At 42.5% G+C, this 17,184-nt stretch overlaps 1 protein-coding gene across 2 annotated transcripts in view; it reads left to right on the top strand.

The window, feature by feature from the left end:
• The window catches only part of MAPK1 (mitogen-activated protein kinase 1), a 107,252-nt gene that overhangs the window by 63,656 nt on the left and 26,412 nt on the right, over nt 1–17,184 (top strand). For both annotated transcript variants that reach the window (XR_010111784.1, XM_034948791.4), the window contains exons 4-6: nt 4,966–5,082; nt 14,758–14,872; nt 15,178–15,309. Coding sequence is in view for 1 of the 2 variants with exons in the window: in XM_034948791.4 (XP_034804682.1) it covers nt 4,966–5,082; nt 14,758–14,872; nt 15,178–15,309 (364 nt within the window). In the remaining variant the exon portion in view is untranslated. The remainder of the gene's footprint in view (nt 1–4,965; nt 5,083–14,757; nt 14,873–15,177; nt 15,310–17,184) is intronic.

Below are 17,184 nucleotides of genomic sequence, written 5' to 3'. Positions count from 1 at the left end.
GTTCGCGCCTGTAATCCCAGCACTTTGGGAGGCCAAGGCCTGTGGATTGCCTGAGCTCCGGAGCAAGACCAGCCTGGGCAACATGGCAAAACCTCATCTCTACCGAAAATACAAAAAAATTAATCTGGGCGTGGTGGCATGTGCCTGTGGTCCCAGCTACTCAGGAGGCTGAGTGGGAGGACTGCTTGAGCCTGGGAGGTGGAAATTGCAGTGAGCAGAGATTGCGCCACTGCACTCCATCTGGGATGACAGAGTGAGACCTTGTCTCAAAAGGAAAAAAAAATTCAAAATGGATTGAAGAACTCAATTAAAAGCTAAAACTTTAATACTCTTAGAAAACATAGAAGTAAATCTTTGCAATCTTATGTTAGGCAAAGCTTCTTAGACATGACACCAAAAGCACAAGCAACAAAAGAAAAAAAGTAAGTGGATTCCATCAAGATTAGAAACTTGTGCTACAAAGCAAACCATCAAAAAAGTGAAAAGGCAAGCCACAGAATGAGAGAAGGTATTTGCAAATCATACATCTGATAAGGGACTTAAAACTAGAATATATGAAGAACTCTTATAACTCAATAACGAAAAGATAAATAGCCTAGTTTAAAAAATGGACAAAGGATCTGAATAGACATTTCTCTAAAGAAGATATACAGATGGCAATAAGCACATGGAATGGTAGATGCTTGACATCATTAGTCAGTAGAAAAATGCAAATCAAAATTACATTGAAACAACTTCATGCTAACTAGGATGGCTGTAGTTAAAAAGTCATATAATAAGTGTTGGTGAGGATTCCACTCCTTAGTGAAAATGAAAACATGCATCTATACAAAAACTTGAACACAAATCTTCATAGTGGTATTGTTCACTATAGCCAGTAAGTAAAAACAATCCAAATGTCCAGCTGATGATGAATAAATACAGTGTGGTGGATCCACACAGTAGAAGAGAAAGGAGTGAAGTACTGATAATGCTACAACATGGATGAATCTTGGAAACATGTCTGTGAAGGAAGGCAGCCACAGAAGACACATATTGTATGATTCTGTTTACATGAAATGTCTAGAATAGGCAAATCCATAGAGACAAAAATTAGAATTAGTGGATTACTGATTGCCTAGGGCTAGAGGAGTTGGGAGAATAAAGAAGGAAGGAATACTAACTCACTGGAATTTCTTTTTGAGGTTATAAAAATATTTTCAAATTGGATGGTGGTAATGGTTAATTCCACCATTATAATACTAAAACCATTGAGTTATACACTTTAAATGAGCAAATTGTATGGTGTGTGAATTATAGGTTAATAAAGCTGCTTAAGTACATATATATGTATAGCAATAATCATTTATTGGATTTCAGTTCAACAGACACTCCTATGAGAAGCCCTTTGAGATACGCCAGACAAGAGAGATGAGGGTCTGCCCTTGAAATCTGAAAACTGATAGATCAGAAATCTGGTAGACAGTAGGTGATTATAATGAGATGTTCTGTAACTGAGATGGAGAAAAAGATGGTGTACAAATGCAAAGGAGAGAGGTGGGCTAGCTCTGGCTGGGACTGGGAGGCAGCAGGAAGAAGGTGGTATCTGTGCCGGCCCTCGAGGATGGGTAGCTTTTCTTGCGGGAGGCCAGTGGCTCTATTGGACATAGGGTATCGTAGGCAGAGAGTACAGAAATAAAATAAGAAGGAAGGGACTACTACCGAAAGCACTGAGTCTTCCTCCCTGTGGCTGCAGCATTGGATGAGTAATAGGGAGTCATCGACACTAAGCTAAAAAGGTTGGTTGCAAGTAGATCATGGGGAACCTTCTAGAACTGTGTGTAAAAAGCGGTGGGTTTTGTCACGGTGGGTGAACACGGTGGCCAATGTCCTGTGAGATGTTGTAAAGGACAGCTTCCTTCATCAGATATTGTGTGGATTGGACTCTGTCCCCTCTTAGGATCCTTCTGATACAGGTTTTATGTCTTTTCCACATGGGATGGAACCAGCTTCTTTACCTGGATCAGTGCAACCAAGAGTCAGGTGGGCACAAAACGAATAAAGCTATGTTTAGGATGGCTGTACTACTTCTTTGGCACTTAATGATTGTCTTGAAAATTTGCAGTGAATATTTTTATGTCTCCTCGTGTTTTTTTTTTCTTTTGGTTATCATCATAGCCCTGTTATGGCAGATTGCTTTTGTTTTTGGAGAGACATTCTCAATCAATATTTTAAGCATATAACATTTCTGGGAAGAATTGGCTCTTATTTTTGCTTGAAAGTGTTCATCTTTAAGAATAAAACAAATAGAACCAGACTACTTTCTCTGTTGTCTCTTCCCAGTTTATGGACTTGTCTTTAAGGCCATTCTGTTCACCTACTCACACTCACACACACGAGTTGTTGGCCGTGGCATAATTTAGGCATCGTCTTGAAAACCCAAGTTAACACAAAGAATCAGAAGCATAACAGTATTTTTTGGATATTTAAAGTGGTACAATTGACTAACATTTTATTTTATTTTATTTTATTTTAATTTTATTTATTTTTATTTTTTATTTTTATTTTTATTTTTATTTTATACTTTTTCGAGATAGAGTCTTGCTCTGTTGCCCAGGAGTACAGTGGCATGATCTCAGCTCACTGCAACCTTCACCTCCTGGGTTCAAGCAATTCTCCTGCTGAAGCTTCCTGATTAGCTGAGATTACAGGTGCCCACCACCATGCCTGGCTAATTTTTGTATTTTCAGTAGATACGGGGTTTCACCATATTGGCCAGGCTGGTCTCGAACTTCTGATCTCGTGATCCGCCCGCCTTGACCTCCCAAAGTGCTGGGATTCTACAGGCGTTTGCCACCGCACCCGGCCTTTACTAATATTTTAAAAGTATACAGCAGTCAGGTGCCATGGCTCACGCCTGTAATCCCAACACATTGAGTGGCTGAGGCAGGCGGATCGTCTGAGGTCAGGAGTTCAAGTCCAGTCTGACCAACTTGGTGAAACCCTGTCTCTACTGAAAATACAAACAAATTAGCTGGGTGTGGTGGCACACACCTGTAATCCCAGCTACTTGGGAGGCTGAGGCACGAGAATCAGTGGGAGGCAGAGGTTGCAGTGAGCTGAGATGGCACCACTGCACTCCAGCCTGGGCAACAGGGTGAGACTCCATCTCAGAAAAAAAAAAGTATACAGCAATGTGTGTGCATCATTCTCATGGGTGTAAATGCGAGAAGAATCTCATTCAAAGATGAGTATGGTATGTCACTGTTTTGTTACAGTGAGCGTGTCAAAGCAGGGCAAGAGGCAGTGGCAGTTCAGTGTGCACATGACAGTTGAGAACACCACATGAGGAGAGGACTTGTGTTTGCTGGAGCTCTGGGATCACTGCACATTTATCACATCCTCAGTGCCATGTGACCATGATGCCTATTCCCACAGGCCCCTTGGCCTAGGAAGTTTGTAACTTGCAGCGTCACTGACCTCCTGTTATTTAGGTCCTTTCAGATTTTCAAGAAGATTTCTTCAACCTTTATCCAATGACTTCTATGTTACAGTGTTTTTTACTCTTGAACCCTTACCAAAATATCTTGAACCCTTATCGATATCAGCTATTATCAGTGTCTTAGACCTTTAACTTTTGGCTGTGTTATCAGTCAAGGCCGACAGAAATAAGCTTGCTTTTTGGTTTCCATAAACATGCTTTGCACTTATTTTATGAAGCTTAAGACCCAGCAGACATTGACATCTTAGGACCCTTCCGGGATCCTCTCTTGTAGACTTTATTCTTCAGGACCACAGGAACTCACCAGGGTTACAGACCCTATTTGGAGGCTCTGCTAGCACATTTCTAGTGTAACTACCAGGGAACGTGAGCTATACTAGTCTGTGCCCTTGTTTACTAGACTGATCCCACAGAAATCCCAGTAGGAGTCACAAGATGCTGGGATCACAACATGTGAAAATTCTGGCTATGCCTATGAAAGAAAGACTCTGATAGATACAAATGAAACATGTCTTTGGGGTGTCCTTTGTTTTTGAAAATCTGAATTTACACAGCCCAAAAGGTATATTTTCTTGTACCATATCCTTATTTATTTTCCTTTGTATGGAATTATACTGAGTACTACTGCTTTTTTATTTTGTAGCCTTGGCATTGTATTGATTAGTGTCATGTAAATTTAGTTAGTCTTTGATTTTATAGTGTTGACAGACCTTAAAAAAAAATCATGGCCGGGCATGGTGGCTCACACCTGTAATCCCAACACTTTGGGAGGCTGAGGTGGTTGAATCACCTGAGGTGAGGAGTTCGAGACCAGCCTGGCCAACGTGGTGAAACCCCATCTCTACTAAAAATAGAAAATAAGCCACACCATGATATTGGAGGGCCGGATGATGAAAGGCCAGTAGATGCTTGAGACCGGAGAAAATGAGAAACTATGTATTTTTTAAAAATAAAATATTCTTAAGTATATGAAACTTTAAAAAAAAAAAAGCTTTGGGAGTAGGTTTGACTACCTAGAAGAAGGAAGTGGGAAGAATCTTTGGAAATACTTATATTTATAGACTAAGTAGAAGACTAGCAGAAAGTAGAGTCTGAGAAATAGAAGGCCAGTGCAGATCTTCACAGCAGTCCTGAGAGCTCCAGCAGGACAGGCTGAGAAAAGTTTGCTGGTTGGTTTTGGTGACTACCCAGAACAGTTTTTGTCAATTCACCTATGAGATTGCTTTGTGCTAAGCAGATAATGAAAGGTAGGGATGCTTCTTAAAGTGTGCTCTGTAAAGACTTCTTCAGCCTGCGTCCTGGTCTCTAACATGTTGATTGCTTTTCAGGTTGTTGGGAAAATTAAATAATGATTTTCTAGAATGCCCAGAAAGTATCTGCCACTTAGTAGCATTATTATTGCTATTGCCTTTTTTACTTTTGTGATGTTTTGATATGAAATGTTCGAATTTCTAAGAAGTTATCCTGTTTTTTTTCTCTCTTAGATCTGTGACTTTGGCCTGGCCCGTGTTGCAGATCCAGACCATGATCACACAGGGTTCCTGACAGAATATGTGGCCACACGTTGGTACAGGGCTCCAGAAATTATGTTGAATTCCAAGGTAAGGATGAAGTTTGCATAAAAAGAAATCCAGTAAGTAAGAGAACTTTCTGAATGCATTGCAGTAAGCCATAAGTCTCCCTCTGCGTTGAGAGTTGGCCTATCTGGCCAGAGACAAGGTGCTGTCTTTTTTGAGACAGGGTGTTACTCTGTCACCCAGGCTGGAGTGCAGTGGCACCATCACGGCTTACCAGTCTCAACCTCCTGGGCTCAAGTGACCCTCCTCACCTCAGTCTCCGGAGTTGCTGGGACTACAGAGTGCACTGCTACACCTGGCTAATTTTTTTTTTTTTTTGAGATGGAGTCTCACTCTGTTGCCCAGGCAGAGTGCAGTAGCACAATCTCAGCTCACTGCAAGCTCCGCCTCCTGGGTTCACACCATTCTCCTGCCTCGGCCTCCCAAGTAGATGGGACTACAGGCTCCCGCCACCATGCCCGGCTAATTTTTTGTATTTTTTAGTAGAGACAGGGTTTCACCGTGTTAGCCAGGATGGTCTCTATCTCCTGACCTCATGATCCGCCCACCTCAGCCTCCCAAAGTGCTGGGATTACAGGCGTGAGCCACTGTGCCTGGCCACATCTGGCTAATTTTTAAATTTTTTTTGTAAAAGTAGGGCGTCTTCCTATGTCGCATGTTGCCCAGGCTGGTCTTGAACTCCTGAGCTTAAGGGATCCACCCACCTCGGCACCCCCCCCGCCCCCCGCAAAGTGCTGGGATTACAGGGATGAGCCACCACACCTGGCCCCAAGGTGCTGTCTAAATTTTGTTCGGCATTGAACTTCTGGGCCCTAGGGCTCAGCCTCTCTACCTCAGCTGGTATAGTGCTGACGGTTGTAGAGTAGGAGGGGGTGTGCCTCTCCAGTCACTGTTACCATAAGTGGTCTGTGTTTCACTCCTTGGACAGCTGTCCTGAAGTCCTGCCTATCGCTGTCACTGTTAGGTGCAGGCTGGGTTTGTTGTAGAGGTTATTCAGTAATGTGTTATTTCTGTGAACATGGGCCAGGGCTATTCTATAAAGGTCAAATTTATCTGATAATGAAGAATGTCTCTTCGGCAGAATTATATTGTAATTTGTTGTACTTGAAGAAAACATAAATGTGGACAGAGTAGGAACTGCCGTGGATTCTTTTGAAATTACATGATTTCCTGCTTCCAAATGAAGTGCTGTCCTCTGCATCTGTGAGTGGCTATAGAGAGTGCATCCAGGTCTCATCCACACTCTACTAGCAAGGTCTGTGTCTTGGTCATAAGAAATGGTTGAATAAGTTTACAAATGCCCAGAAAAGTGAAGTCTGACATTTTTTGTTGGGTTTATGAGCCAGGAGGCAAAAATTGAGGGCTGCTATGGAGATTGAGATTCAGTATTTTTCTGTTATTTGCAAATAATATATGAATAAGGTGTGAAAATTGAGTAGTTAAGTAGGCCTGACATACTACCTGTATCTAGTATCTCAGGATTATAAGATTCTTAAACACAGTTCCCTCTGCTGTCATGTAAAGATACTTGAAGAAAAGCAATAAAAATAGACATTGGATCTTGTATCTAGGGCCCAGGAACCAGAAATAGTCCTGAGAGGCTTAGTGGAAATGAAAGAACAGGTCTAATTAGCTTATAGGCTTCTTTTTCTTCCTCCATCCTTTATTACTAATACAGATAAGCTATTAGATTTTTTCATAAGGAAATGGAATTTGTTTAAAGCATTTAGTTTTTCTTGATATCCTACATTTGTTCAGTTTAGTTATAAAAGTAAAATCTCATTAACATAAATTCCATTATAAAGAAGGATTTGGTGTAACAGATGTTTCAGAGAAGAAAATGCCATGTTGATTCTCTGTAATTCTATATCACAAATAATCCCACACAACAGGTTCTTTCTCTGACTGGCCACGTGACAGCCATTCTAAACAAGGAGCATTGGCATGCCAGTGTTCAGTGCCAGTTGTAAAGGGAGCTGTTGGTGTGCCTTTGTCCTGGTGTGGCTTCTTGGTCTTGCAGTCTCCGTTCTGACTTAGACGCCCCCACTGTCTCCACTTCTCTATTACCCTCCAGGGAGAAGTAGCCAGAGAGGGTGTTCTTCAAGATGACCAGCTTTTCCTTCTACTTGCAGGGTCACCAAAGTGAAAATTGAGTGTTCATTTTTTTCTTATTTGCAATACCTATAGCCTGAGAATGTTACTTCTAGCAGTTGTCTTCATTTTGTTTATTTTTATTAATGTAGAAAATTATCAAACCCATAGAAAAATTGAGAGTAGAGTGAATACCCATATGCCCCTGTCCTTGGTTCTCCAGCTATTAACATCTTGTCATATTTCTTATCCCTCCTTCCCTCTCTTACTCTTTCCTTTCTCTCTCTCTTTCTTCTTCTGTCTCTTCTCTTTTGTCAGACCATGTGACACTTCACCAACATATAACACTTCACTCCTAGACCCTTTGGGGCATACTAATGCTCCTTACAAGGAAGGTGTTCTTCCCACAGCTAGAGTACCCTTACCCTTTCATAAAATGATCAGCATTAATTCCATGACATCCCACCCTCCCAAAAAAGTCTAGGTAACTCTGTTTTCAACACATGATTTAATTGTTTCATGCATTATTCTTAGTCTAGAACAGTCTTGCCCTTCCTCTCTTCTTTAAGACATTCAGTACTTTGCAATGTACAGATCAGTTGTTTCACAGAGTGGTTCACATTGTGGATTCTTCCAGTGAGTTCTTCCTGATGAGATGTAGCTTCCACGTTTCTGACACGACCACTACAGATTCCTGAAGACGGTGCAGAAGTAGCTGGGACTACAGGCGCCCGCCACCACGCCCGGCTAATTTTTTTGTATTTTTAGTAGAGACAGGGTTTTACCATGTTAGCCAGGATGGCCATCCTTGTTTCCCAGCAGCCTTCCCCCAGTGGTTCAGCACTTACTTCTGTCAGTTATCATACTGGAGGTTATAAAATGGTAATTTTCTAAATTTGTTCTTCCTTTTACTTGTATTAGCTAGAATTCTCCTATGAAGATTTTTCCCATTTACCCTTTCTCTTCCTCTGTATCCTACCTTTGTTTTTAAAACACTATTACAGACCCAGGATTTTTTTTATGTGTTCTCCATTTTAATTTTCTTTCTTTCTTTTTTTTTTTAAACTCATATTGTCCCAGTTTTGAGAAGCTAGAGCACTCTGTGTACATATTTGTAACATTTTATAGAATTTCAGCTTTCAGAAAACTTGCGCTGTTTTAGCTTGTTTAGGAAAGAAAAAAAAGATTTTAAAGAAAAGTTGCTGGGTGCGGTGGCTCACACTTGTAATCCCAGCACTTTGGGAGGCCGCGGTGGGTGGATTACTCGCCAGGAGTTCGATACCAGCCTAGCCAACTTGGTGAAACCCCATCTCTACTAAAAATACAAAAAATTAGCCAGGCATGATGGTGGACACCTGTAATCTCAGCTACTCAGGAGGCTGAGGCATGAGAATCGTTTGAACCCGGGAGGCAGAGGTTGCAGTGAGGCAAGGTCACGCCACTATACTCCAGCCTGGGCGGCAGAGTGAGACTCTGTCTAAAAACATAAAAGTTGCAAGAAAAGTATAAGGTAGCCATTCTCAAACCTTCTTGTCTCAGGATACCTTTACATTTCTTTCTTTCATTGGTTCATTCTTTCTTTTGTTCTTTGTTTTTTTTTTTTTGAGACCGAGTCTCACTCTGTCACCCAGGCTGGAGTGCAGTGGTATGATCTCGGCTCACTGCAACCTCTGCTTCCCAGGTTCAAGCGATTCTCATGCCTCAGTCTCCCAAGTAGCTGGGATTACAGATGCATGCCACCAAGCCCAGCTAATTTTTGTATTTTTAGTAGAGACGGGGTTTCACCATGTTGGTCAGGCTGGTCTCAAACTCCTGACCTCAAGTGATCCACCCCCCTCAGCCTCCCAAAGTGCTGGGATTACAGGTGTGAGCCACTGCGCCCAGCCTCTTTTTTTTTGAGACAGTCTTGCTCTGTCGCCCAGATGGAGTGCAACGGCACCATCTCGGCTCACTGCAACCTCGGCCTCCTAGGTTCAAGCAGTTCTCCCTGCCTTAGCCTCCCAAGTAGCTGGGATTACAGGCACCCGCCACCACGCCTGCCTAATTTTTGTATTTTTAATAGAGATGGGGTTTCACCACATTGGCTGGTCTCGAACTCCTGACCTCAGATGATCCACCCACCTCAGCCTCCCAAAGTGCTGGGATTACAGGCATGAGCCACCGTGCCTGGCTTTTTTTTTTTTTTTGAGGCGGGTTTCTCTCTGTCACCCAGGCTGGTAGCCACCCCCTCCTCAAGCGATCCTCCAGCCTTGCCTCCTGTGTAGCTGGGACTACAAGCGTGTACCACCATGCCTGGCTAATTTTTGTATGTTTTTGTAGGGACAGGGTTTTGCCATGTTGGCCAGTCTGGTCTCAAACTCCTGGGCTCAACTGATCCACCCACCTCAGCCTCCCAAATTGCTGGGATTGCAGGCATGACCCACTGCGCCCAGCCAAGATCCCTTTACATTTGTTAAAAATTATCAAGGACCAGCTGGGCATGGTGGCTCACACTTGTAATCCTAGCATTTTGGGAGGCCGAGGCGGGTGGATCAGTTGAGCCCAGGAGTTCGAGACCAGCCTGGCCAACATGGAGAAACCCTGTCTCTACTAAAAATACAAAAAATGCACTGGGCATGGTGGCACACACCTGTAATCCCAGCTACTTGGAGGCTGAGGCAGGAGAATCGCTTGAACCTGGGAGGTGGAGGTTGCAGTGAGCCGAGATCGTGCCACAGTACTCCAGCCTGGGTGACAGAGTGAGACTCTGTCTCAAAAAAAAAAAAGTCAAGGACCCACACACATTTTTTTAGTTATGTAGGTTATATCTATGTTATTTACAATATGAAACTTTTTTTTTTTATTTTTGGAGAGAAGTCTGGCGCTTGTCCCCCAGGCTTGAGTGCAATGGCTCAGTCTTGGCTCACTGCGACCTCTGCCTCCCGGGTTCAAATGATTCTCCGGCCTCGCCTCCCGTGTAGCTGAGACTACAAGCGTGTACCACCATGCCCGGCTAATTTTTGTATTTTTTAGTACAGATGGGGTTTCACCATGTTGGCCAGGCTGCTCTTGAACTTCTGACTTCAGGTGATCCACCCGCCTCGGCTTCCCAAAGTGCTGGGATTATAGGCATGAGCCACCACACCCGGCCTACAATATGAAACTTTAAAATGTATCAATTAATTTTTAAATAGTAAACCCACTACATGTTAAGATAAATTACATGTTTTTCTTAAGAATAAGTTTATTTTCTACAATAAAAACGTTTTAGTGAGGCCAGGCATGATGGCTCTTACCTATAATCCCAACACTTTGGGAGGCCAATGCAGGAGGATCACCAGGAGTTTGGAACCAGCCCTGGTGACATAGTGAGACTCTGTACAAAAAAGAAATTTTTTTATTTTTTATTTTTTTTTGAGACGGAGTCGTGCTCTGTCACCCAGGCTGGAGTGCAGTGGTGTGATCTCAGCTCACTGCAAGGTCCGCCTCCCAGGTTCACGCCATTCTCCTGCCTCAGCCTCCCGAGTAGCTGGGACTACAGGCGCCCGACACCACGCCCGGCTAATTTTTTTGTATTTTTAGTAGAGACAGGGTTTTAACCATGTTAGCCAGGATGGGCTCGATCTCCTGACCTTGTGGTCCACCTGCCTCAGCCTTCCAAAGTGCTGGGATTACAGGTGTGAGCTGCTGTGCCCTGCCATCTGTACAAAAAATTTTAAAATCAGCTGGGCATGGTGGTGTGCACCTATAGTTCCAGCCACTCAAGAGGCTGAGATGGGAGATTTTCTTGAGCCCAGGAAATTGAGGCTGCAGTGTACCGTGATCACGCCACTGCACTCCAGCCTGGGCAACAGGGTGAGACCCTGTCTTTAAAAAAAGCAAAACGAAAAACAACCTTTTAGTGAGAAGAGTGGCATTGTTTTCATTTTTGCAAGTCTCTTTAATGTCTGGCTTAGTAGAAGACAGTTGGATTCTCATCTGGTTCTGCATTCAGTCTGTCAAATATGTTGTTTTGGTTTAAGTTCATGAGGAAAACTCTTCACACAGGTATGTAGCTGGAAAAAGGAGGGAAATTTTAGTAGTCTTTTCAGCCACTTGTGGCTATTCTTTGATCCTACCCCCAGTTTAAACAAGTGGTGGTTTCTTAAAGGTTAATTGCAGTGTGGAATCTGAAATCATATCAGTGAACTCTTGATACTATTTCGTTAAAATCCATTAGTCTACCTTGCACTCATACTCATGCATGATTTTTTAACGTATTTGGAAAATACTGGTTCACTGAGTTACACAGATATTCCAAGTGTCACATTTTCATGTACACATCATCACTCATCATATTGCATCTGGAAAAATCTCCTTTTCACTCGTGACTGAAAAGGATGAAAATGTCATAGTAGTATAATAAATGTACTGTGACCTCTCAGATCCTCTAGAGGGAACCCATAGGAGTCTCTGGAACACTCTTGTAGAACCGCCAAATAGAACTCCTAAATACCCTTTACCCCAGATTCAGGCTCACCGATTTTTTATCTTTTGCCCCATTTGCTTTATCATTCTTTGTGTGCATGTGTGTGGGCACTCCCACGCACTCTGAGTCATTTGAGAGTAAATTGTAGATACGCCCCTTTACCTTGTTTCAGTATGTCTTTACTTCAAACCATGGTCCTGTTGTTCCCTGGGGACATGTGGCAAGGTTGTCACAGTGAGGGGTAGGGGTGCTCCCTGCATCAAGAGGCCAGAGATGCTGCTAAAAATCCTACGATATACAGAACAGCCCTCCCAACAGAAACTTTCTCAGCCCAAAATGTTAGTCATACCGAGGTTGAAAAACCCTGCCTTAAGAGTATTCTCTAACATGACCACAGTACAGTTTTCAAAATCAGGAAACTTAATACTGATTCAGTATCTAATGCACAGTTTATATTCACATTTTAGATATTATCCCAATAACCTTTGAACTATACCCCACCCAAACCACCCCCCGACCTGGGCACAGGTTCACATGTTGTACTGTCATGGGTTTTGTTTGTTTGCTTGCTTGCTTGCTTGTTTTAAGACCAGTTTCTCAGGCCAGGCACAGTGGCTCACACCTGTAATCCCAGCACTTTGGGAGGCCAAGGCGGGTGAATCACATGGGGTCAGGAGTTCGAGATCAGCCTGGCCAACATGGCGAAACCCTGTCTTTGCTAAAAATACAAAAAATTTAGCTGGACATAGTGGCAGGCACCTGTGATCCCAGCTACTCAGGAGGCTGAGGCAGGAGAATCGCTTGAATCCAGGAGGCGGAGGTTGCATGAGCTGAGATCGTGCCATTGCACTCCAACCTGGGTGACAAAGCAAGACTCCGTCTCAAAAAAAAAAGGACGGGTTCTCATTCTGTCACCCAGGCTGGGGTACCGTGGCACCATCTCGGCTCACTGCAACCTCCGCCTCCTGGGCTCAAGGCCATCCTCCCACCTTAGCCTCCCAAGTATCTGAGACTACAGGCACGTGCTACTGCTCGTGGCTGATTTACTTATTTATTTTTGTGCTTTTCATAGAGACAGGTTGCTGTGTTTCTTTAGTCTCCTTTAAGAGTGCAGATGAGCTATTTTGTAGAATGCCCCTCAGTTTTGGGTCATGCATTTTTAACATGAATACCAGAAAAGCACTTCGTTGTATTAGAAGGCACTTCTGGAGCCAGGTATGGTGCCTCATGCCGTAATCCCAGCTCTTTGGGAGGCTGAGGCAGGAGGATCATTTGAGCCCAGGAGTTTGAAACCAGCCTGGGCAAATAGTGGGACCCCTTCTCTACAAAAAATTTAAAAATCAACCAGGTGTCGTGGTGTATGCCTGTGGCCCACCTACTGTGTGCCAGCTACTCAGTAGTGCCAGCTACTCAGGAGGCTGAGGTGAGAGGATCACCTGAGACAAGGAAGTTGAATTTGCAGTGAGGCATGATTACACCATTGCCCTTCAGCCTGAGTGACAGAGTGATGACACCATCTCTTAATTTTAAAAGAGTCAGCTTATATTCCTTGGAGAAACATCTTTTTTGCACCATTGTTATGATTCAGACAGAATCCTTCCATGATTTTTTTTTTTTTTAATTTTTAGAGACAGGGTCTCACTCTGTCACCCAGGCTGGAATGCATTGGCTCAGTCACAGCTCACTGCAGCCTCCAATCCCTGGGCTTAAGTGATCCTCCCACCTCAGCCTCCCGAGTAGCTGGGACTGCAGGTGTGAGCCACCATGTGTGGCAAAATAATAATAATAATGATAATAATAATAATAATTAGTTAATACCCAGTGTTGTTGAGGACATGAGGAAATGCATTTTCTTTCACATGCTGCTATTAGGAGTGTAACAGTGCAACTGCAGTCATAGTTCACTGCAGCCTCAAACTCCTGGCCTCAAGCAGTGCTCCCACCTCAGCCTCCCAAAGTATCCTCCCATGACTTCTAACAGGATTCCTTTAAAAGAAAACATATTCCTGAAAAATGAATAGGAAAAGAAGATGAGAATTCTTTTATTTTATTTTATTTTTGTTATGTTATGTTATATGTTATGTTATGTTTGTGTTATGTTATGTTACGTTACGTTACGTTACGTTACATTATGTTACGTTATTTTTGGAGATGGAGTCTCCCTGTGTTGCCCAGGCTGGAGTGCAGTGGTGCAATCTCGGCTCACTGCAACCTCTGCCTCCTAGGTTCAAGCAATTCTCCTGCCTCTGCCTCCCAAGTAGCTGGAACTATGGGTGCCCACCACCACGCCCGGCTAATTTTTGTAGTTTTAGTAGAGACAGGGTTTCACTATGTTGGCCAGGCTGGTCTTGAACTCCTGGCATCAGGTGATTCGCCCGTCTCGGCATCCCAAAGTGCTGGGATTACAGACGTGAGCCACCATGCCCAGCTGAGAATATTTTAGAAGAGATTGGTAAAATATGATGGAGCTAGCACACACTCCCCCAAACCCAGAAAAGGTTTTTAGACCTTTTTTCTTTTTCCAGCTCCAATTTATGACAATTCTAAATCTGTCTCTCACATTGTTTCAAAAAAGGACGGATGTATACTTTGGAAATTCTAATTTAATAAGTTAATCAACTTTGTGGGTTTGTTGTTGTTTTGAGACAGAGTCTCGCTCTGTCACCCAGGCTGGAGTGCAGTGGCACGATCTTGGCTCACTGCAACCTCTGCCTCCTGGGTTCAAGCAATTCTCCTGCCTCAGCCTCCCACGTAGCTGGGATTACGGGCACCCACTACCATGCCTGGCTAATTTTTTTGTATTTTTAGTAGAGATGGGGTTTTACCATGTTGGCCAGGCTAGTCTCAAACTCCTGGCCTCAAGTGATCCGCCCGCCTCGGCCTCCCAAAGTGCTGGGATTACAGGCATTAGCCACTGTGCCCAGCCCAAGTTAATCAACTATGAAGAGAAAAATAAAATCACATAATCTTGGCTGTTCAGCCTCTCATAAGAAAGCCAAATTGTTTTTTGCTTTTCCATGTTGTTTACTTGTATTTCTGAATTGTAGAGTCAAAGGAGAAGTTCAGAGTCCCATCAGCAATGCACCTGTCATACAGGAAGATCTCATCATGTCCTGTAACACCAGATACCATTTTCAGTCTTTTCTCTCTTTCTCCTGCAGGGCTACACCAAGTCCATTGATATTTGGTCTGTAGGCTGCATTCTGGCAGAAATGCTTTCTAACAGGCCCATCTTTCCAGGGAAGCATTATCTTGACCAGCTGAACCACATTTTGGGTAAGGTTCCCGAGCCCTTCAGGAGCTAGATTTACTCAAGTTTGTACAGCTTACATCAAAGTCACTTCATTAAATTAAGAAGAGTTCTAATATACTCTTTGACCTGTGGTAGGTGTGAATTTTTAACCTTCTCTGATTTAAAATGTTAAGGACTTTTGTGTAAAAACATAAGAAAGATAAACATCAGGAGTGGTGATAAGCAACGGCTCATATCAATTATCAGGGTTCATTCCGACTCAGAGTTGATGGTGTGTAGTCATTTACCTTGGTCTTGATAACTAATAGCTAATTTTTTTATCTGATAGGTATTCTTGGATCCCCATCACAGGAAGACCTGAATTGTATAATAAATTTAAAAGCTAGGAACTATTTGCTTTCTCTTCCACACAAAAATAAGGTGCCATGGAACAGGCTGTTCCCAAATGCTGACTCCAAAGGTAAATGTTATTTCGTTGATTAGTTTTTTCTTAGGCTTAGCTTCGCGTTTATTTGTTAAATTGTTAGGTCACTAGCCTGAAAAATGAGCCTATGGCTATTGGATAATGCTTTCTTTAGTGCTCACTCTGAATTGTTGTCTTCCCCTTTTTTTTTTTTTTGGAAACAGTGGCAGTGCAGTAAGGGAACCTGGTAATGACGGTCTAGTTCTCCACCTTTTGGTTTCTTTGCTAATTTTAATTTGCATTAAGGTCACTTTTTTTTTGTTTTTGTTTGAGACAGTGTCTCACTCTGTCGCCCAGGCTGGAGTGTAGTGGCCCGATCTCGGCTCACTGCAACCTCCTCCTCCCGGGTTCAAGCGATTCTTCTGCCTCAGCCTCCCAAGTAACTGGGACTACAGACGCGTACCACCACGCCTGGCTCATTTTTGTATTTTTAGTAGAGACAGGGTTTCACCATGCTGGCCAGGCTGGTCTCGAACTCCTGACCTTTTGATCTGCCCACCTTGGCCTCCCAAAACTGGGATTACAGGCGTGAGCCACAGCGTTCAGCTTAAGGTCACATTTTTAGGTCTCAGGAAGTCTAGGACCCTGCAAAACAAATTACACCTTTTCATCTTGTCACTTGATAATTTTTAAAATCAGGTTTATTGAAGAATAATTTACACAGAATAAAATTCACACTTTTTAGTTGTGTGGGCCTCTGAGTTTTAACAAACATAAACTGTCATGTAACAACCACCGCAATTGAGATGTGGAATATTCCCATCATCCCCAAAAGTTGCCTTGTGCCGTTTGTAGTCGGTCATCCCTCTGCAACCCCAAGCTCTGGCAATCACTGATCTGATTTATATCCCTATAGTTTTGCCTTTTCCGGCATGTCATGTTAATGGAATCATGTAGTATGTAGCCTTTTTATGTCTAGATTCTCCCATTCAGCATAATGCATTTGAGATTTATAAAAATCCATGTCATTGTTTGTGTCAGTCTCTTCAGCAAATGGTGCTGGAACAATTAGACACCCATATGCAAAATTTACAAAACTCAAAATGGAGCATAAACCTAAATATAAGGCCTAAAGTTATTAACCTTCAAGAAGAAAACAGGAGAGAATCTTCATGACCTTATGTTAGGCAAAGATTTTTTAGAGTACCCATGAAAAAAAAAAGTGATACATTTGATTTTTTTATCCTTTTTTTTTTTTAGGTTAGCTTCGTTTAATAATTGTATTATTCTTTATTCCCATTTAACGTGTACCTGTTAAATATATTAGGCAGCTAGTTTTTAAAACTTCATGCTGTTATAAAACCATGATAGGTCGAATAATGACCCCCCACCCACCCCCATGGCTGTATTCTAATTTCTAGAGCCTATAACTGTGTTAGGTTACCTGGCAAACAGGAATTATGGTTGCAGATACAATCAAGATTGTTTATCAGCTGACCTTATTTTTTTTTTAAACTGCTCCCTACAGAGCAGGGCTAATCCACAGGCAGTGTGGTATGCCCCGAATAGGCCCATCAGCTGACTTTAAAGATAGGAAGGTTATCCTGGATTGTCTATCTAGGTGGGCCCATTTATAAAAACAGGGTTCCTTAAAAGTTGAGGAGGGAATCTGAATAGGGTGCTTGTCCTTCCATATCTTTATCTACATACATGTGCATATTTTCTCTATAATTTATTTTTTAAAAATAATTATTATAAAGGTTAACTTTTTAAAAAATTCAGAAATTATAGAAATATTTAAGAAGGTAAATTCTTTTATAATTATTCCCTAAATGTCATGGTTAATAGAATTGTGTCTTGAATATCTTTTCCACGTCAGTGCATAGATCTAGGTTATAGTTAATGATTTTATAGCATTTTTATCCAGTGTTC

Source organism: Pan paniscus, chromosome 23, assembly GCF_029289425.2.
Source record: "Pan paniscus chromosome 23, NHGRI_mPanPan1-v2.0_pri, whole genome shotgun sequence".
NCBI classification, from domain to species: Eukaryota; Metazoa; Chordata; class Mammalia; order Primates; family Hominidae; genus Pan; species Pan paniscus.
Note: the sequence above shows the minus strand (reverse complement) of the source record. Positions and strands in the feature narration are given on the sequence as shown.